The sequence below is a fragment of the Anguilla rostrata genome, chromosome 10, assembly GCF_018555375.3.
Source record: "Anguilla rostrata isolate EN2019 chromosome 10, ASM1855537v3, whole genome shotgun sequence".
Classification (NCBI taxonomy): domain Eukaryota; kingdom Metazoa; phylum Chordata; class Actinopteri; order Anguilliformes; family Anguillidae; genus Anguilla; species Anguilla rostrata.
This window is the reverse complement of record NC_057942.1, coordinates 29,716,230-29,738,684: the sequence shown is the minus strand read 5'-3', so window position 1 is coordinate 29,738,684 and position 22,455 is coordinate 29,716,230. Positions and strand designations below refer to the sequence as shown.

The following is a 22,455-nucleotide window of genomic DNA, read 5'->3' as shown; positions in this document are numbered from 1 at the left end:
GCACAGCAGGGCCCCAGAAAATATGGTTGAGGTGACCGTAGTAAGACGGCAGCAAGCAGGGCGTAGGAGTTCCTTTTACCGTCAGATCAAAACCAAGGCCCGCTTGTGCCTCTAAAAGTACTAAAAGTGCTCTTTCAACAGTTTTATCCTTCAAAAAGGGCAATTAAGAATAAGTGGATTGGAGTGAGTGGGACTTTTTTTCCAGCGAGTTACACGTGCGAGCATACAGTAACTCGTTAGCATCGCGCTTTGGGGAAACTGAGCTCGTTCACGGAGCGAGGAGCCCGCGGAGGCATCGGAAAATAATTTTCCCGATGCTCTGAAATCTCTCGCTCCCTCGTTTTTGTTCTCGCTTGTTGAAAAGAGAGACGCTCGCTTCAAAGTCGGTAATTTGCTCTGAATTTTTCCCCCGCGGTACCGAGGCGAGGCGCAGCCTCCCCGGTCGCGGCGGGGGCGGACGGAACCGAGAGCCCCGTTCTCAGTAAGGGCCAGGGATCGGGGGCGCGTCACGGAAGCGAGCCGGATGGGGAAGAGGTGTCAGCCCTGCGGCTGAACGCTCCGCGCGAAACGAATGGAGTTCACGAGGCGCCGAGAGGGATCGAATTCACTCCATCGGACTGAAATGCACCGTTACCGAGGATTCAACCTGGTGTAGCGATGAGCCTGAGCGGGCAAAAAACGAAGCAGTATACTAGAAGGAGGGCACAGGCATGAAGCTTCAGACTATTATCCATTATGCGGATGGGACATGTTGGGCTGGGACCGGAACCAACACTGAACTGGCCACACCAGCGTGCCAAATAATCAAAAGTATTAGGGGGCTAGGGGGAATGAATTGAGACTTATAAAAACTGTCCCTTTAGGCCGCTGAACAGATAGATATGTTCTGAGTACAGGAAAAACCTGACTGTTCAGGCAGTCTTTGATTTTGGAATACCAATCTTTTTCACTTTTTGGTTGTAGGACTATAGCCTCATATATTTAGATTTTTTCAGTGAGATACATTTTCACAATGAATGACTTCACACATTTCCTTGCTATTCTTTCACTGAATCAGTTATGTTCCATTTTTCTTCATCCATTTGAACAGAAAAATCACATATTGAAGATGATTGCTAGGGTGAGAAACGGGGTTCAGGGTTATGATTAGGAAGTCAGTAAGTGCGGCTGCTGCCATGACGATCGTGAGGCTCACTCACTTTGAGCAGGTGCAGTTTGCCCCCGGAGCTGCGGGTGCAGATGAGGAAGTGTTTGGTGAAGAGGAAACACTGTCGCTCGCCCTCCTTCTTCAGGGAGAGAGAGCCCAGCCGCACTTTACTGAGCTTCCCCCTCTCCACTGAGGGCAACTGGATCAGAGAGCCTGAGAGGGAGGGGGAGAGAGAGAAAGAGAGAGAGACATAGAGCGAGAGGGGGAGAGAGAGAGGAAGGGCGGTCAGAGAATGGGAGAAACAGTGAGAGAAGGGGGGAAAGAGGGAGAGAGCAAATGAAAGGGGTGGGAGAGGGAGAGAGAAGCAGATAGAGAGACGGGATAGAGATAGAGAGATAGAATGAGAGTGATAGATGGAGAAAGGGTGAGACAGGGAGGGATGGAGGGAGGGAAGCAGAGAAGGTGAGATGGGGCAGAAAAAGAGAAAGAATAAGAGAGAGTGAGGAAGGGAGAGAATGGGAGATACAGTTACTTTCTCTGGTTCAGTATCTGGCTTCTTGATCTTCAAACTGTAGCTTGGACAGAGGGGTGAGATCCTGCTCATTCTCAAGCCAGTAAAGCTCATTTAAATTAGAATTTTGTGAAGAGAAATGAAGGGAGTATGTCAGAGAGATGGACATGCACATATAGAGTACAGGGAAGGCTAACACAGAAAGAGAGGAACACACATGACACACACTCAGTCTTTACACACACAGACCTTAATGGCATACTATGCAGGATTTTTGCCTTGAAAATATAATAAAATAACCATACCAAGGCATATCTATGATGCACTTTCAATCTCCTTATTTACGCGTTTTTGCTGAATTCACACACCTTTTCCTGTACTTGCTATTGTAAAATTTGTTTGGGATATTTCTGGAGGGTGTTTTCTGTGTAGGGGGTGGTGGGTGTGGATGCAGAGCTAGCTAGCAAACACGTCCAGATACAGCGATGCAAAAAGACAAGCCGACAGGGCTCGTTCAAGAGTTATCCTTTGAATTGCTTTTCCAGGCTCAGCTGAAGTCCAAGGTTAAGCGATCAGAGTGGTTTGTTCTGTTGACTGTAGTACACTGTAAGTGGCTGCAAATGGAATGGTAATGATGTTTAAAGCGCTTATAAAGCGCTACAATGAGCCTCTCATGCAGACAGTTAGGTTTATCTTGCTCAGGACACTCACAGCAGGCGAGTCAACGCAACCTCGACTGCAGCAGTCTTACCGAGTATGTGCCATAGGCAACAATAAGGACTTTTTCAAGACTCTAGAATTTTCTAATTTCAAGTTTCAATGATAAAACTACTATTACGTTCAACATAATGGAATTAATTAAGCTATAATCGAATCTGCCTTCTTACTGTTGTACACGGTCACTCATTTCAGGGTACTAACATTACCTCTAGCTATTCAGCTATCTACGTTAGGTGGGGTAGCTCACTCGGTGTGACAGGCATAAAGACAGACACGTAAAGATGAACAGAGACAATGAGGCAAGTATAGAGAGAGAACCAGAGAGAGACAGACTGATGACGGAGAGCACACAGGCATCATAATACCCATGAGTTCATGCCTCTCCTCTGTGGCAAATTTATACGCTGCCTCTTCATTTGCATGTGTTAATGACTCATGGTGCTCCTGACGAAACGCAACACAATTCAAATGTACTATCGACAGCGCCTCTGCATTTAAAAAATAAAACATCTGCTTTTTTAGCAATAATTACTGAGAAGATGAACTCAATTTTATGTGAATTTGAGAAGTTCTCTGTCTGCCCTGCAATCACCCAAAATCGTGTGTGGGTTTTTAAGCACGAGGCGCTTCTGAAGTTTTCAGCTTCTCAGTCTTTTATGTAGATTCTTCCTCTGTAATACAAATGTATAATTCACTGACCAAAATGGCCAGTCTCCACACAATAAAACTACTTTGCCCATGCCACCTCTATGTGAGTTAGTAGGTGGAGACAGGGCTGAAAAAACAGGAGGAGTCTGCGAGGTCAGTTGGATGTGGGTGGAGCCACACACACTCACCTTGGCGCACAAAGGTCTGGCTGGTGTCCAGCAGGATGTCGCAGCCCTCCACAATCATGCGCTCGATGGCCAGGTTCTTACGAATGTTCTCCGTGTCACTCACCTCATCGTGCATGACCCTGTGGAGACAACATCATATTGATGCCAGAGACGCTGCTATGCCCCCCCCACTCTCAACTGTAGGGCTCCGCCTTTCAGTTTGGCCACACCCTCACCCTTTAATCTCAACTATTAGGACACGCTTCCCTTACACTCATTCTCCACCCAGAAACCATCTCCCAGAAGCACAGACTGCTCCAAAATCAATAATAATTGCTCTGATCATAGGACAGTCATCATTGTATAGGCCATAATCCATTATATTTTGACTGCTCTAATGGCTCTCTACACTGCAGCAGGATAATGCTACCACGCCCCTTGACCCCGCCCTCACCTGGACAGCTCTTCCAGCTTGGACTTGGCGAACTCCAGGCTCTTTCGCTCCACGTGCTCATGAGGGGTGTGGGCCAGCAGCTCATGGAGGGTGATGATGTAGCGAGGAATCTGTCCCGTCGAGAGAGAGAGAGAGAGAGTAAATGAAAGAGGGAGACAAAGGGACAATGAGAGAGAGAGAGAGATGAGGAGAACACCAAGGCCCTCCTGAAATCTGCACTGAAATCAAACAAGCTGATCCTCATTTGGTTTCCTAAATAATATAAACATATTATTGACATATAATATAAACATATACTGGCCTGGTCTGAATCATTATTGATTTATAAACTTATTTGATTTACAAATGAATGCAAGTTTTCGATCTCAAACACCATTTTTTGAGCTTATGTTTATGATGATTTGTCCTTCTATGAACCGTGCCTGAATTAAAAAACAAGGCACATTTAATAATGTTGATGAAGCCTGAAGCGTAGATTTTACCCCAACCGTACAGCAACAAAGTGATCCTGGCCACAGATCAACAGTATTACTTATAATACATTCCAGAAGAGATGAGTGGGTTGTACCATATCAACCTAGGCAACTGGTAGGTGTAGCACAGGTGTGGGACACACCTGGAACATGGGGTAGGTGAGGAAGGTCTCCAGCATCCTTCCCTCGCAGGCTGCGTTGGACTCATACTGCTTCAGCAGCTTGTCGAAGTCGCGGTTCTGCTTGCAGTTGGCCAGCACCTGCAGGCTGTACTGGTGGTTGCGCACAAACTCCTGGTAGATGTTCAGCATGGGCAGCAGGATGTCGAAGAGGTCGGCTGCGACGCGGAGACGTCAGAGAGGGAGGGAGAGAGGGAGAGAGAGAACGGGCGTGACCTCAACATGACCCTGCCGTTTTCTTCTTTACACCAATCAGCATTTGGGAGGTAACCTGGGAAATGCTTATCTGCTTCACATCTGTAGATGCAGCGCCCTTCTTGAACTGAATTATGACCGGCTTTGTTCTGGGCGCCATTGTGGAGAAAGCTGAGTGAGCGCAGGTTCTGCGGCTGTGGTCAGTGAGATAGGGTCGGGTGGGGGAGAGATCGGTGGACTTGTTTACAGAGACGGCCGGGCAGCAGCTGAGTGAGGATTTTTCCTGGCTGTCAGAACAGCCGCTTTGGTGTGTGGTGAGCAATGTCTGTGGTCAACAGCACCGGTAGTGAAAAACTCACTGCATCTAACAGTGTCATGAACAGCAGCAGCAATGACTGTTGTCAGAGGTTAACAGTGACAGTGGTTAACAATGTCTGTGGTTAACAGTGCCTGCAGTGTACAGTGACTGTGAAAAACAGCGCCTGTTAGTCTATAGTCTTGATTAACAACTTCTGTGGTGAACAGTGTCTGTTGTGAATAGCAACTGAGGTGAACAGTGTCTGTGGGGAACAGTGTCTGTTATGAATATTGTCTGAGGTGAATAATATCTGTTGCGAACAGTACCTGTTGTGAATAGCATCTGAGGTGAACAGTCTGTGGTGAACAGTGTCAGTTGGGAATAGTATCTGAGGTGAACAGTGTCTGTGGTGAATAGTGTTTGTTGTGAATACCATCTGAAGCTGAGAGCAGTTGAAGCGTGCACCCAGACTGTGTTTTGGAGAAACTCACCTAAAACTAATGTCGGCCAGTTAGCTATCCTCGCCTTAAGGCCTTGGTGGAATATCTCATGGAGGAACATTATGGTCTCACTAAAAAAGAACAAAAACATACAGACGGACAAAATAACAAAATCAGTTCAATACTGGTAGCAAAACAACATAAATAATGGACACAAAAAGCACATCCCTGCAAGTACACAGCATATACCTGGGCCAACACACTCACACACATGCGCAAACACACACGCACCTACACACACACACACACACACACACCTGTTGAGGAAGATGCTGCTGACATCATCGTGACTGATGGGCGGTTTCTTGGAGCTGGCGGCCATGCGCAGTGGCCGCAGGAAGCAGTTGACCAGGATGGAGAGCTGGTGGACGTACTCGGACTCGGCCTCCACCATGTTGAAGACGATCTGGTTCCTCTTCCTCATGCTCTCTGCGTGGGGAGAGCAGATATAGTCCTGAACAATGATCTTCCACTTCCGCCTGCACAGCCAACCGCGCATGAAGCTCTGCACCTGCAGGGAGAGAGCACAGGAACAGCCCACTGCTTCAGTTACACACACACGCGCACACACACACGCACGCACGTGCACACATACACACACTCACACACACTCACACATGTGCAGAACCCTCAGAGATCCCCAGACCCAGGCACCAGCATTAAAGATACAATCCCTGAGAACTGCAGGACTACTGCAACTGCACAGATGTTGGGACCTCACAACAATAGGACCACCAGCAGCTGCGCAGAAGTTGGGACCTCACAACAACAGGACCACCAGCAACTGCGCAGATGTTGAGACCTCACAACTGCAGGGCCACCAGCAGCTGTGCAGATGCTAGGACGTCATTGCAGGTGCAACCGAGCCTTTCCTTCAGCTGTTTATAAAGTACTTATAAACAGGCTATTAACAGGCAGTACATACTAGGTAATGATAGGTAAGTCAGTCAATGCTAATAACATGGGAAGGCAAGCAATGAAAACTCCAAGTGTTAAATTAACTCTGACACAGTTAATTTGAGTAAACAGTGAGCATACATGCACTACTAAAGGAACAAATATTCTATACATTTGATTTTCAACTGGGTTACATTGCACTGTGTGAATGCATCGATTAACTTACCAAACAAACTTTTTGATCATATGGCAAAGTAATGCATGTAGGCAGATCCTTCTGGCCAATCCTGGCACAATGCACTTTGTCTTTAACTTTGTGTGACACATTTAAACAAATAATACTTTTTGTATCAAACTTACCCAACACCATAAGCCCAGTGGTGACTGGTGTAAACTAAAAACATTATCAGTAAAATTGTACACTGGTTTAAATGCATTATCACAAGCTACAGGCAATACACATTCCAGTTAGACTGAAGAGAGGTCTGAGTGAAGCCAGTTGAAACCAGTGCAAACCAGTCATAAATATGCTGATACACTGCATTACGTACCAACACATGAAGAGGCTCTGAATCCCATCTGTGGGAGTGGCCTAAGACTGGAATGGAACATGATTGGCACATAACGCACAGTCAACAGGGACAAAACATTCGGTTGTCGGCAAGGATCTGCCTACATGCATGACTTTGCCATATGATCTAAAAGTTTTAGTTGTAAGTCAATCGATCCAATCACACAGTGCGATATAAACCCAGTTGAAAATCAAATTTATAGAATGTTTGTTCCTTTAATAGTGCATGTATGCTCACTGTTTACTCAAATGAACTCTGTCAGAGTTCATTTAACAAGGGGAGTTTTCATTGCTTGCCTTCCCGTGTTATTAGCATTAACTGACTTAGCATTCGGTTGTCGGTGGCTGCAGCGCTCAGGGGGCTGGTGTGCTAATCCCGCCCCTTTGGAGATGCACCAATCACAGGCCTCGGCATACCTTCTTTATCTTTTTAATGTCAGGGTCTTCTTCCTCATGATTTATGTGGTAGGGCCGCATCCTTTCCTTTGTTTTATTCAGAGCTATGATCTGCAGGAAAGATAAAACACACATACATATTTCATTGTAGAAACCCATTCTTTCTGAACACAAATGGCCTTATCTCTGACAGCTGAGTTATGACCAGTCATACGTCTGGCATCTTCATTCCAAAACAAAGGGAGAAATAAAATGGAATTAAGATTCTTGCTTTCTATAGCATATTTGGAATCACCTTGTTCTTGAGTCTGTTATTGTGTCCATTGTGACATTGCTCAAACCCAGACTCTTCAGGACAATGAAAAACAATCAGGCGATATCAATGGCCAACTGTCTTCTGATCAACAGGAGTTCAAATTCAGCAGCTAGCTTCCATGAGCAAAGACCACAGAGCTTAAATCATCTTGAGAAATGTGATGGATGTTCTGATTTCTTTTTCCCCTTTCCACAACTAGATATGGGTTTCATTTAGAGGGAAAGGCTGAATCCGCTGATAAAGAAGAATTAATTCTCAAAAACTTCATAAGACCAAATAAGATAAGATGTGCCCAGTGTAATGCATCGATGAGTAGACAATTATATATCAGCGCATGTTCAACCAATAAAGACATTTTTCCATTCTCTGTGTAATAAATATTCCCTAAGATCACTGGCTCTACAACTCACACTAACAAGGAAAGAAGAATAAAAATTACCACATCAATGATTAAATTACAGGGTAATTCTACCCCAAGATCAAAATTCATACGGGTTTCTACGTTCACCAGTATTTTTTTAATGCGTGAAAATAAGCATGAGTTAGAAATACACCATGCAGCCTTTCGAGACGTAGCAACAGCAAGACTCTGGCCTAAAGAAGACAGATGCATGCACCCTCTTCAGTCGAGGAAGGTGATGGGGATTTGAGCGGGCTTTCTGCTTCCACCTCCTCTTTAAGTTCAGAGAGTGCGAGCGTGATGCAGCCTGCTCGCAGGTGTGCTTGTCGTCCTTGGATGCATTAAGCCGTTGGAATCCCAGCAATGGCATCAATATTTAGTTAAAAGGAGCTCTGGTCCATTATTTTCGTTTCCCCTCCGCCTTATGTTCCCAGACTGCATTGCCTGTTTTTTGCGCGGTTGAAGGCACCAGAGAATGAAAAGCACGCACCTGCATGCTCGCACGCTAGCCCACCTGCCCACTAACTCATTCAGACATTTATGCTCCTTATTACCACACACATACTTGCACTGCTACTCACCCCATAGCACGCATGCACACACACACACACACACATGCGCAAACACGCACACACACACATACACACAGTAGGATTACCCACGCAAGTCTCAAACACTAGCCCATCAACCATGCCTACCGCCCAAATAGTTTCAGTCAACTTATCATAAGGACAATGCACATCACAAGCATAAACGACAGCTCGTCATTACTGATCGACATAGTACTCAATTATAGAATAGCAGCCGGGAGTGGGCAATTAAGAGCTATTCCGAGCAAGGAGACATGATTAACAGTATAATAAACTTTCCGGCCCGGGAACTGGAACTCCTATTGATGGGCAGACTGGTTGATTTAGGGAACCCGACACTGATCGAATCACATTATTTCTGAATACACATGTCTGTTTTCCTCCTCAGAAAACAATGTATGGAAACAGGAATTTAAAGACAAAAGAAATTCAGTCCACATAGCAGGGTTAAGATTAACTCCACTGTATCCAGAATACGTTTCCTGTATTTCTGTCAACTGTCGTTCCAGTTTCTGTTTTATGGAGTTCGAGAGACCTTCCTTTTTCTTCATAGAACATAAATACCTGCACGCACAGATGCACACACACACACACACACATGGTGCCATTCCGCTGCACAGGTTCACCCACCTGCACGCAGAGCACACATATGAGGGTTCATGACCCAGGCCAGCGATGCACAAATTAAACTCAGCAATAACCGCAGAGTGAGCAGAGTGGTGCTATATCAGAAGTTGTCATGACTTCCACGCTAGATAACGACATCACTTCCTCCCCACTGACAATCTCCAGCTGTCAGTCCTTGACTGCAGACGGCTTTGAGATAGTGTCCCATATTAATTATGCGAAGGCAAATCACGGATTTAATGTACCTCAGCACTCTGTAGAGCAGGAGGTTTTCAAGATTTTCTAATCCAAGGACCCCACCCAGACTCAAAGGCATTCAGGAGACCCCATTAAAAGTTTAATAGGCCTACATTTAAAAAAGGAAGGTTTATATTTTGAATTATTCTCTCTAATCAGGACATGGTGATCCAACATCAAGTCTGGCCCAGGACCCCCTAAAGTACTTTTTAGGACGCCCAGGGGTCTGTGGACCCCCTGTTGAAAATTCAGGGCGGGGAGGGATAAAAGATGGAGGCCTATCCCATGGGTAGCCAGGGGGATCTTAAAACATGGTTAAAGTTATAAGTTGAACGACATCAAACCTCCCTTATCGCCACACCCTTTTATGTCATGTGTTGTTTACTTTTGCAAATCTCAAGGGTTGTTTTGAAAATGAAAAAATAAGAATAAACAATTTTCATAGTGAGATGGAAATGTCTTCCTACCTCACTTTTCTATTTTTATTTTTTGCTATGAAACTGTTATTGTTACAGATTGCCGACATCTAATATTTCATGTGTGTTTTTGATGGAACCCTGGCAAACTCGCACCTCAGCGTGAGCGGGAGATCACATCATTGGCGAGTCAATTCTAGAGTAAACAAGACAAATGAGGACTCTCCCAGGATCTCACAATAAGTGTTCTCAAAATGCTTCATAAAAGTGCACTATACAGCTATGGAAAACATTGACAAGGCACATACAAAGTAAAAAAAAATAATAATAAAGAGAGAAAACATTAGTGATTGAGTGTGTAGTGAACAGTGCAGACCTTGCATTTTATCTTCCTTTTTCATGTTGGGTTCACATGACATAATGGACTTTTCTGGCCGACTGTCGGTTGAGTTCTATAGTCCTACTGCACAAATGGGTTTTTAATTCAGACAGTGCAGGTACTTTCTGGAAATGGAATATATCTCGAAATATTCAGACAGTAAGAGATTTCTTTTTCAAACTGCTGTGAAGCAAATATAATTATATGCAAAAATGATAATATACGGCCATTTACTGAAAATATATTTGAAGTGCTTCCATATATTCAGATTCATTAATTTAATGTATTGCGCTACATGAATTAATATGCAATTATGTATTTTTGTAGTGTAAGGAATATACATTTATTCATAATCCTCTATTAAGCACTGTGTGTACTGCAACAGATCAGAACTCTCCATCAACACACAAAATTAGTTCAATTTTATATGAGCAAATAGCCTTCAAAAGCAAAAGCAGAGCAAAAAGGACTCAGGACATCAGAAAGCAAACTGTATTGCATGTACTTTGTGAGGTAGACAGATTACTGATTATTATTACATCATACATCATACATAGTATTACAAATACATCAGACCTATAAAACTGTACAGCAATATGTACTGCTTTAAACAAATGCTAGTGTGGCACATTTTAAATCAACTGTCCCTCTTGGATTCATATGAACTCTGTCTGAGTTTAACATGAATGTTTGCACTTTCTGCGAGTGCAAACAAACGCATATATACTATATATACACAGGAATATGGAAAGTGTACATTCACTGGTTGCAAAGCTACAGCAGCAATGCACTTTATGCTCTCAGAGAAATTTAAAAGAAACAGTGATAAAAGGCTCTTTTGCTTGTCTAAGAAGTCAGTAATGGATTATCGACGAGTATCATTTAAATTTTTTTTCATGCGACTTTCCTTTCAGCGACAGAAAAAAATTAAAAGCCTCTTGCAGAGCTGTTTGGCTCACTTACGCAACTCATACACGGCGCATTAGACGCTAAACTTTCCTCCGGTACACAATCAGACTGTCGACACCTGCCGCTTACATTAAAGCAGGGGTTTTTGCAAGGCCTCGCAACGGCAGACAAGAAAGTCATGAATAAAATCAAATAAAGAAAGGTCATGATTTTCATAGAGAATGTCAGAAGTAAACACTTCGTCTGAGACCTTCAAAGGTTGAAAGGGTTGGCGAGAAAGAGTTTGGGATAGGTTTTTTTTAAGATAATACATTCAGACGGTCAGATAAGAGCAACTCCTCGCAGACAGAAATATCTCAATGGCTGAGGTCTAGATCCTCGACTGAAAAACTAAAAAGCATGCCATTTACAATTTCAAAGAGGGTGGGGGGAGATTGGTATTATCGTACAGAGAAGCATGAAACCTAAACTTTAGGACATTTTGTTCGCTGGGAACAATAACAGGAAGTGCTTTTTTATTTAACCTGTGACACTTTTTAGTCCACTGATGTGAACAGAACCTGCACTGCAGCCTCTAGGTTGCCTATGTTTTCAATGAACAAACATGGCAGGCTATCCATGCAAGAAACCCACAATCCTGCATAACATAGAATTGTTTATGACACTTGTGGTCTATGTCCTAAGTGGGGAGAATATCTGCAGATCTACCTAATTCTGCCCTGCAGTACACACTAGATGCAGGGCGTGTTCTGGGGGGCGGTCCTGAGTGACATGCCCACATGCACACACACAGGCTCTCGATTTTCATTGGTTCATAGGCATATGGTGCTTAATGCAATCCAACAGTTTTCGAATGGGGCTTGAAGTCTAGCATACTGGTTGTCTTGTAACCAATCACCCCCTATAACCAGTGGGGGTGAAAGGAATGGTTAATCATGATATAGGTTCATCCTACACCCCCCCCCCCCCCCAGTGATGGAACCAAAAATGGGAGGGGTTGCTATGTATCAGGGACTCTGATTTTAATCAAATTCTGCCCTGCCAAAACCTTTCTGACTGGGACAAACAGTTCAGTGATCGATAGCTAACTGCAGCTCCACTCAATATGAAGTTGATGAAGTCTCACTCTAACTCTATCACCACCAGATCTCCCTTTATGCACGTATGAATGAATGCCATTGCTCCACATTCATAACTGTGTGAAAGCACTTGATTGCTACTTGCGCTCACACCGATTACACTCGCTAATGCGATTAGCGACACCTATGATAACAAAGTAAGAGTGAGCAGCTGTCAGCGGGTCTAAAAACAGCCCGTGGTGGCGTGGCGCAATTAGCTCCCACCGGCAGGCGCACTCCGAACCGCCAGGGGAGGGGCATAACAGAGCGGCCACGTTACCTAGGTAACTCACCGAACGAAGGGGGAACGCGCTCTGGCAGCGGCCGAGAAGGATTCATTCATCGCGGCTCATAATTTAGCGCACGTCACCGAAGTGACTTGACAAGCGGTCCCCATGGAGACAGATCCAGGTTCAGGGGAAGAGGAGCTGACAATTCATTAGTGGTGTGACGGAGAAGGTGAGAATGGAGCGGTTAGGGGCTCGCTTTTCCGGAAGGGTCTTTGTTAAGTCAATCAGCCACAGAGCCGCAGGGTAGATGTCCAGGTTTAGAGAAGTAGCTGAACACAGACAGCAGACCACAGCCCTCCCTTTAAAGTGTGCTGTTTGCGATTCCATAGGATCTGACACAGACCAGCAACAGGCAAGCAGGTCCTGGAGAACTCTGAAAGCATCTGAAACAGAGCTCTGAATAAAGTGTGTAAGGAGAAGAAAAAAGTGAATTTTCATGAGAAATGCCGAGGGAGGTTTGTGATTTGGCAGATTTTCCACTTGCACGCATAGGGTGTGGGTGCTTATACCTGTGTGTCTGTGTGTGCTTCTGTGTGTGTATGTGTATATATTTTTTGTGACCAAAAGTTTTTTATTCATATTATACAGGGTAGGTTAAAACATTTATGATCAAAAACCGGCATGGGTGCCTGTATGTGTGTGCATATGTGCCTGTGCGTGTATTTGTGCATGCATCTGTGTGTATGTGTGTGTGTGTGTGTGCGTGCATGTATATGTGCATGCATATGTTTGTGCATGTATGCGCGTTTTTGTGTGTATGTGCATGTGTGTGTGTGTCTCTGTGTGTATGTGCCCATGTGCATGTGTACGTGTGTGTCTGTGTGTGTGTGTGGGTGTGTCTGGGTGCGCACGTACCTCAGCCTTGAGTCTCTCTATCTCCGTGTCCTGGTCCTCCAGCTGTGTGCGGAGCTGGTTGGCCGCCACCTTCTCCGTCTCCACGATCTGCACCAGGTGGATGTACTTCTGCATCAGCACCTCGCGCTCGATGATGATGTCAGAATAGCTGGAGAGAGAGTCAGAGAGCTCAGATAGTGCAGGCGTGGGCAGCACGGTGCTAAGAAAACAGCCGGGGCACGTTCCTGCACACCTACAGTTTAGAGAACACAACTGTGGCATGAGCTCCAGTGATCAACAAGCAATCATCACTGCGTGACCTGAGCCGTGCTGTACAAATTCACTGCCACCCTTATTTTGACACCTTTTTATTCAAACACAAAGCTAAACAAGGCTTTCGTCAGAAAACCAATGATTTCTGATTGCTGTAAGCATGTAATACATTAGAAAACAAGCCTACTCCCACCCATTTAAATGAGTCAGTGACACCCTGTGAGCGTACGGCCTGAAAGCAGTCTGCTGAAAGCGGGAAGCGTGAGCCAATCAGCTTCTCAAACACATGATGCTGCCTGACCTTGGTGATGTAATTCCTCTGAAATTTTGTAAGCCTCTATATAGAAGTAAAATTCCTGCAGAATATTGACACATTTAATGGCAACATCTATTAAAGTCTTCTCTTGTATCAACATCTCTTATAGAAATGAAATAAATGTTAATTTTATATGTACATTATATATTAGCAATTATATATGAATGTAGTTATATATATATATATATATATACAGTGACTGCATAATGTTTGGGATAAAGACATTTTTTTCTTGATTTGGCTCTGTACTTCACAATATTATATAGGTTCTTACAATACACTTTGGTTTCATTGTTTAGGAATTACAGCACTTTGTATACATACAGTACATACACTTTTTATACATACTTACACTTCAGTGTCCCCAACATGTTTGAGATGTTTTTTTCACACACACACACACACACACACACACACACACACACACATACGCATGCACACACAAGCACACACACAGACGCACACAAACACACACACACACACAGGGTACCTGGCCTGCTGAATGGCATCCACCCATTCGTCGCACTCCTCCTCCTCCTCAGTCCGCAGTTCCAGCGGCTTCTGACCATCGTGGCCAAAGACGATGAGAAAGTAGTGCTGTGGGGTCAGAGAGAAAGAGAGAGAGAGAGAGAGAGTGTGTGAGAGAGAGACAGAGAGAGAGAAAGGGAGATAGAGAGTCAGTGAGAGAGAGAGACAGAGAGAGAGACAGAGGGAGAGAGAGAGACAAAGAGAGCGACTGTAACTTTCATATGATCATCAAGCCAAGGCATATGGCTTGGCGAAGGACCAGGCATATTTCACAAGGATGAAAATGAATTTGTAGCACTTAAATTCTCCTCATCCAGATTTTACCCCTCATTATGAACACCTAGTCTACCTTCTGCCCTCTACCATATGCTATCTTAGTTTCTCTGCTCTGACAAAACGCCATCTTTGCTTCTCCCAACAGAAATTGCGTCAGTTGACATTTCGGAGAGAGGGAGGGAGGGAGGGAGGGAGAGAGAACGATAAAGGGGATTAAGAGTGAGAGGGATGATTAGATAGAGCGGCACTTAAATCTCAAAACACCTGTTTAAATAACCAGAGAGCCCGGGAATCACTGACTCTCAGACAGGTGTATGGATTTCACGTTCGGTTTTGAGAGGCGATGCTAATTGCCACCCGTAAAAAAAAGAATGTGAGCGCATTTCTCCGCCCGCAGATGCCGGCGCCCTGTGGCAAACCGTCGTCCCGGAATTGTCACCGCAATTTCCGCGCGCCTGTCATAAAGGGCCCTTTCGCTCAGTCGCTCCAGCTGAAAACCCAGCTGCAAAACACGGTGTTCGGGGCACGAGCACAAGACAAACGGCTGAACCTCTCAGTTAAAGAAATAGTAAGCCGACAAATTGTTCAGGCGTTCCAAAATGGCTGTGAAGACAAAGGTTCGAAGGGAGAAAAACCTACGATTTGCAATAAACATTTATTGGTGATAAAGGGGACATGGAAGTCTAAAAGTATATCACCGCTCGAAAGCGAGACTGCTGGGCAAAACACTCCCTTCCTGGATGATGACAATAGCCCTGAGCGGTCCAGCTGGCTGTCTGCCACAGCACCGTCAGCCCTCTGGTCATTAATAAGTAAAAAAAAAAGTACTCTTCAGCTACATCAAATATTGTTACTGTGTTAAGGTCTGCATGTATGCTGCCTCAACTGAAAAATCGACTTGATCATGTTGGTCACCATGAACATATACCTACTTGAACTTACATGGTCTACTCCCCGGAGTCCTAATTAGGTTTCTCTTATATTTAATCTAGGGAGTTTTTCCTTGCCACTGTGAAAGTTTGGGCCAGGGTGTGCTATGAGGCATACTGTGACAAATGATTCAGATAATAGGCAATGTAAATACATTCAAATTTGATTCAGATTTTACAGCCTACTACCCAGTTCTCACAGAATAATAAATAAATTAGATATTCATATTTTATCTAGGCGCCTACTTCATTTACACACATGCTGAATTCATCTTAATTATGCATTTGGTGCATTTTACATGGATAATGATGCGCACCTGTGTCAGACAGGTAGAAAGCAGAGAAGGTAACAGACAGAGAAGGGACCACAGCTGCAGAAGAACCATAGCAGTGATCAATTCACAAAGCTGCCCTAGAGACTGTACCACACTGTATCTCCCATTATTTATGTTTAACACATTGAAGTTTACATCAGTATTAAAACACTCTAGGTCAATAACTAATAAGCGATTACCCCCCCACTCTGAAAATATTTCCTCCTACACATGAGACCCTTCCCCTCCCTGCCTTCTCAGTGAAACCCAAACAGGAAGTGCAACTGATCTGACAGGAAGTGCAGGTGCTCTCCAATTCATTTGCCCTCCACCCTCGAGTCCCCCAACCCTGCTGCCTGGCTCCATGAGGAAAGACAATGGAAGAACTCCTCCCAACCGCCTGATTGACAGCACCCCTGCGGTGCTGCTTTTAGGAAGAGAGGGGGAGGCGAGAGTAGAGCTGAGAGCTGAGACGGCGCTTTGAACACCATAAACAAAAGAGATGCTCTGCCTTCCTCAACCTCGTGCCTTCAGGCTAAATAACAAACGCATGCAAAGCAACCGTTTGCTGATGTCGATAAACGGTTTGTGTTGAAACCTATTTAAATGGCACATTGCAGACAATGTGCAGTCTGTTAGGTTTCTAGTGTGAGCGGCAGACAAGCAACTCGCACACTTCGGTAAATTCAGATATCATAAAAATAATTTTAAAAATTGTACATGGCCCAAATATTGTGCATTAAATCATGCATTAATTATGTCAAGTAAAAGCAAAGCTACTCAGTGAGCAACAGTCAGAATCTAGATGTCAATAGGGGTGGAAATCTAGTTTGAGAAATAAACGGACTAAGTTAACCCCAGTATAGCTCAGGTTTTACCTGAATATAGCCTGGCTACGTCCTAGTCAGCTAGAAAACTTTCACACGTGATGCCAAGGGAGACCATGGCAGGAGAACTGAAATGTCCACAAGAGTCCACACACCATCTCTCCAAGATCCATACTGCATTCTGATTGAAAAGAAACCACAAAAACCTGTAGACCCAATCCCTTTGTAGGACTGGAGTTTGAGATCCCAGACCAAGATCCCAGTCGCTCTCTAGGACTGGAGTTTGAGATGCCTTCCCAAGATCCCAGTCACTCTCTAGGACTGGAGTTTGAGATGTCAGACCAAGATCCCAGTCGCTCTCTAGGACTGGAGTTTGAGATCCCTTCCCAAGATCCCAGTCGCTCTAGACTGGAGTTGGACTCGCAGATCAGGCTCTCTAGACTGAGTTGAGACCCTTCCCAAGATCCCAGTCGCTCTCTAGGACTGGAGTTTGAGATCCCTGCCCAAGATCCCAGTCGATCTCTAGGACTAGAGTTTGAGATCCCTGCCCAAGATCCCAGTCAATCTCTAGGACTAGAGTTTGAGATCCCTACCAAAGATCCCAGTCGCTCTCAAGGACTAGAGTTTGAGATCTCTGCCCAAGATACCAATCACTGTCCAGGGCTTGAGTTTGAGATCCCTGCCCAAGGTTCCAGACAGTTCTCATTCATAGCAGGTTCACAAATACTGCTACAGGGCTAGCACTTATCTTATTTGCTTGTTTTATATAACGCTGCATCTGTTTTATCCTAATATTAATTATTTCTAAGAACATCAGTTCAAGTGTTTGTGTGCAAATATACAACTTCATTCATGAACACAGCAGTTTGTTTGCAGTGCTCCTCCCTCCGCTCAGCTGTGGATGCCACAGTTACCTGTGTTTTTAATTTAAATTTTTTATTTCACCAGCGTTATCTGCAATAACAGTCTCGCGAGCTGCCAAAGACAAAAATTAAAAATCTAATCAAATGCAATGAGAGAAGGCAGGGCCTGTACAATGAGAACTGGGGAAGGTGAGTATTTAATTGGACTCATTGTTCAGGAGCTGAATGACTTCTTCTGCAGATAATGTAATGCAGATGCAGTCAGGAACAAAAGAAGCAGAATAAGAATTCTGAAAGTATTAGGAGTGTGTGTGTGTGGGGGCGAGGGGGTTCAATAGCATACTATGACAACCATCCTACATCACCGACGCCTTAGCGGGGTACCTCAGAGGGGTCAGGGCACCACACCAGGCTGACGCTAAAGCACCGGTGATGTAGGACGCTATTGAGCCAAGCACCCTTGAGTGCTAACCCCTCCCCCGGCACTGCACCAGACTGCCAGTGGAAGGTGACAGACAGGGCTGTCATGTTCAGCCAAATCTCCCTCCATTCCCCACGTTCCCACGACAGCCTGCGACTTTGCTTCAGGCTGCAATAATGTATAATAATATAATAAATTGTATTTTTGTAGCACCTTTCAAGCATAGAGTACAAAGTGCTTTGCAAAGGAGATAATGTCTAAAATGACAACACAAGGGGTCCAATAAAAGCAGCATAAAAGGGAAGAACGAACAGCAAATAAACGCAGGCTTCTCACACTGAGTGTATAATCGCACACACATACACACAAACATGCACGCACAGACACACACAAATGAAAACACAATGAATTCTGACCCTTGTCAGCACAATGCATTTGTGGTTGTGTGTGTGTGCGTGTATGCGTGTGTGTCTGTGTGTGTGTGCGTATGCGTGTATGTGCATGTGTGTGTGCATGTGTGTGTGTGTGTGTGTGTGTGTGTCAGGCTACAAGGATTGGTGGTGCACACTTGCATGGCAGACATACCAGCAGGGCTTATGTAACCCCTCTCACTAGGTCAGTCTACAGCCCTTTAATCTCTCTCCACAGTCTCATCCTGCATTAAGCTGGGAGATACACCAGGGCCAGGTCTGCATAGAGGCCTTTATTTCCCTGTGGCTCCACTGCACAAGTTCTGACGCTGGACGTTTCAACCCTGTGTTGACAGCTCTGTGTGTACAGCATTGTTTTGTAATTCAGTGGATCAGAATGATAAAATACATTTTTTTAATCCCACTCCTAGTTAAAATAGTCCACATTGTTTTAGGTTTGGCATGTCCCCTGTCAGCCTAATGTTGGGGAGGGAGAACACAAACAGAAAGTGACTAAGACAGCCAAAGGACACAGGGAAAAATAAACCCGTTCGCCGGCAGACTATCATCACATGTTCCCCTGCATAAAAAAAAGAGCAGAATAGCCACTCCACTGCTTTGTTTTTGACTGGGTCCTATCAGGACACGCCACCATTCCCCTCCATGGCCCTGCTCCACTACCACCACCCCAGAGTGCTCCTCTTACAGCCATCACTCAAAATCAAAGAAAAACAGATCTATGGAAAAAATAGCACTACCCAAGCAGCCGTGATTGGTTGGCTGCACAGGATGGAATGTGACAGCGATCACATGACAGGGTCCACAGATACCACAATAATGTATCTCAGAAATATGGTAAATACTCTTACTTAAAGGGACACCTGAACCCATCGCCCATTGCCCAGGCTTTAAGAGCTACCAGGCCTCATTCTCTGAAATAGCAGAAGCAAGTACACTCATCATTTAACAGGCATATATTTGAGCCTGAAATTGATCTATTTATTAGCTTCCGACAGACAGGGAATACAGCATAATGCTAAATAAATGAAGTGTTCGGGTATGCCAAGAACACTGTTAAGCAGCCTAGCGGCCACTCTATCCTTGGACTTCCTTGCAGAGTTATCCCAGTTTTCCATACGGATTCAGCCAATGGGCATCCCTATAAGTCTTCTCTCCCTGTCCAAGACTGGTCATCACAAAATTCCCAGTACCCTCCCTCCTCTACTCCTGTCCAGTCCACACACAGGCACAAACACACACACATGCACATGCACATGCAAACAAACACACACAGACACACACACCCATACATACACGTGCACACTTGCATGCATACACAAACACACGCGCACACACGCACACTCACACAGTATGAACAATAATTTGTACTTTCAGCCATATCTCCACCTAAGTTTGGGGGAAGGGGGGGGCGTGGTGATGGGGAAGGGGGGTGGGGAGTCTGTTGTGTAACATTTCTTAACAAGTGGCGTGTGTATTTTTAAACTGTGTCTCTTCACCTAACAAATCCAGTTTCCGAGGCAACGTGCTCCTCCACAGTCTCGGCTGCATGTAACTGTATATATTTTTTCTGTGGTATGTAATACGTTCTGCTCCTCCTTGTCCATTTGGGCCACCTCTCTTTATTTTAGCACTGAAAGCAGAGAATCTCAGCAGGTTATACAAACGAGAAATATCTGACTGGAATCAGCCAAGGTTACTGTCTTTCTGCAGCTCCGACTGTACTGTCTGACCAAAACTGTGTGTGCGTATGTGTATATGTGAGTGTGTATGTGTGTATGTCCGTGTGTGTGCATGTGTGTGTGCGTGTGTGTGTGTGTGTGCGCATGTGGTTATGTGTATATGTGAGTGTGTCCGTGTGTGTGCATGTGTAAATGCGTCCTTGAGCATGCAGGTGTGTGCACATGCATGTCTGTGTGCATGTGTGAGCGTGCATCCGTATGAGTGCATGCGCATGCGTGCGTGTGTGCGTGTATGTAAGTTTGCGTGTGTGTGTGTACTCGTGTCAATGTGTGTGTGAGCGTGTGTGTCAGAATTTTAAAAGGCCACAGACAGAGGCTGTAAGCATACAGTGTTGTGAAAACGTATTTGTACCCTTCCTGATTTCTTCTGGAAAATGGTGCCAGATCTTTAGACAAAATGTAATATTAGACCAGAGGAAACCTGAGTATACACAAAACAAATTTCCTAACCTATTATTTCATTTATTTAATGAGAAAAGTTTTCAAAATCCATATCGCCCATGTGAAAAAGTAATTTCCCCCTTAAATTTAAGAACTGGTTGCACCACCTTTAGCAGCAATAACTGCAATAAAATGCTTTGACATCAGTCTTTCACATTCACCTGTGGAGGAATTTTAACCCACTCTTCTACTTTAATTGAGACAGCAGCTTTCATTCAGACAAATTAATAGCTTTTCGGGCATGAACTCGTTTCAGGTCCAGCCACAGCATCTCTATTGGGTTCAGGAGAGGACTTTGACTAAGCCACTCCAAAACTTTGAAACTTTCTTTCTTTTCAGCCATTCAGATGTGGACTTACTTTTGTGTTTTGGATCATTATCTCGCTGCATAACCCAATTAGGCTTCAGCTCACAAATAGATGACCAGACATTCTCGTTAAGACTTTTCTGTTACAGAGCAGCATTCGTGGTTCCTTCAATAATGACAAGTCGTCCAGGTCCTGAGGCAGCAATGCATTCCCACAGCATCACACTACCGCCATCATATTTGACTGTAGGCTTGATGTTCTTACTCTCAAAAGCTGTATTTGCTTTATGCCAGACATAATGCGACCCATGTTGTCCAGACAGTTCCACTTTTGACACATCTGTCCATATAATACTATCCCAAAAGGCTTGCGAATCATCCAGATGCATTTTTGCAAATGTGAGATGAGCATTGAATTGTCTTTTGCTTAGCAATGTTTTTCGCTTCACTGCTCTTCCATATGAATCCCATTTTTGTCCAGTCTCTTTCTTATTGTGGAGTCACGAACACAGACCTTAGATGAGGCTTACTAGCAGTTGCAGTTCTTTGGACGTTCTTCTGGGATCATTTGTAACTCCCTGAATGAGTTGTCTTTGTGCCTTTGGAGAAGGTTTAGTAGGCCGGTCAATCCTGTGAAGATTTACCACTGTTCCAAATGCTCTCCATTTGTAAATAATGGCTCTCACAGTGGTTCAGTGAAGTCCCAGAGCCTTAGAAAGGGCCTTGTAACCCATTTCAACAACTTTTTTTCTCATCTCTTCTGGAATTTCCTTCCCACAGTCCTCGTTCCCACAGTTCCCGCTCCCATAGTCCCTGCTTAACGGCATCCTGGCACATCACCAGCACATCATCATTCCACAGCTTCCTTACAGCCTGCTATCAGTTCCATTTCCAATTACGTGTGTGTGTGTGTGTGTGGGCATGCACCTTATTCATAGACAAAGAAGGAAGGGTAGGAATCCAATTCTGGGACATGTTCTGTGAAAACTTCAGAAAGTCGTCATGCATGGACCACAGAAGAAACTGACTGAAAATACAACTGAATTACAGAAGGGGGTGTCACTATAGCTTTACTTCATGCAATTTAATTTGTTCAATTATTGTCACATTTTTTGTTAATTGCATAGCTTCCCCTGGTGGTGGGAGGGGAATTCTGAGAGGGATAGTAGCTCCCTGCAACGCAGCCAAGGGGTGCGTTTGAATCCAAATTTTATGCTTCCTTCCTGACATTCCTTTCCCTTATTACAAAAAGGGAATCCCCAAAATGACAGGATGAAATATGGCAGCCACAGCAAGTGGCGTTTAGTTCCAATTTATGAAAGGGGAGGGAGAAGAACTTTCTGTTCCTCGTCTATGCTCCGTTGCAGAGCACCTGTTACTCTAACTTCACTTGTTGCACGTCACAAATTTCATCACAAAATAGCTCAACTCGAGGGAAGAGAGCAAGGTAAGGGCAATGTGTGTTAAATTGGATCTGAACGCAGCCATGCTTGATGCCACTTGAATTGGGAATGGCAC

The 22,455-nt window shown here is 44.5% G+C and overlaps 1 protein-coding gene across 3 annotated transcripts in view; it reads right to left on the bottom strand.

The window, feature by feature from the left end:
• Positions 1–22,455, bottom strand: part of rasgrf2b (Ras protein-specific guanine nucleotide-releasing factor 2b) — a 69,906-nt gene that overhangs the window by 28,347 nt on the left and 19,104 nt on the right. For 2 of the 3 annotated variants that reach the window (XM_064296470.1, XM_064296471.1), the window contains exons 2-10: positions 14,352–14,458; positions 13,294–13,441; positions 7,178–7,267; positions 5,550–5,803; positions 5,284–5,363; positions 4,264–4,457; positions 3,648–3,757; positions 3,215–3,333; positions 1,200–1,360 (exon numbers count right to left, since the gene is read on the bottom strand). In XM_064296470.1, the coding sequence (XP_064152540.1) occupies positions 1,200–1,360; positions 3,215–3,333; positions 3,648–3,757; positions 4,264–4,457; positions 5,284–5,363; positions 5,550–5,803; positions 7,178–7,267; positions 13,294–13,441; positions 14,352–14,458 (1,263 nt within the window). Of the gene's footprint in view, positions 1–1,199; positions 1,361–3,214; positions 3,334–3,647; positions 3,758–4,263; positions 4,458–5,283; positions 5,364–5,549; positions 5,804–7,177; positions 7,268–13,293; positions 13,442–14,351; positions 14,459–22,455 lie in introns of those variants that run through there. The other variant, XM_064296472.1, reaches the window with a different exon arrangement.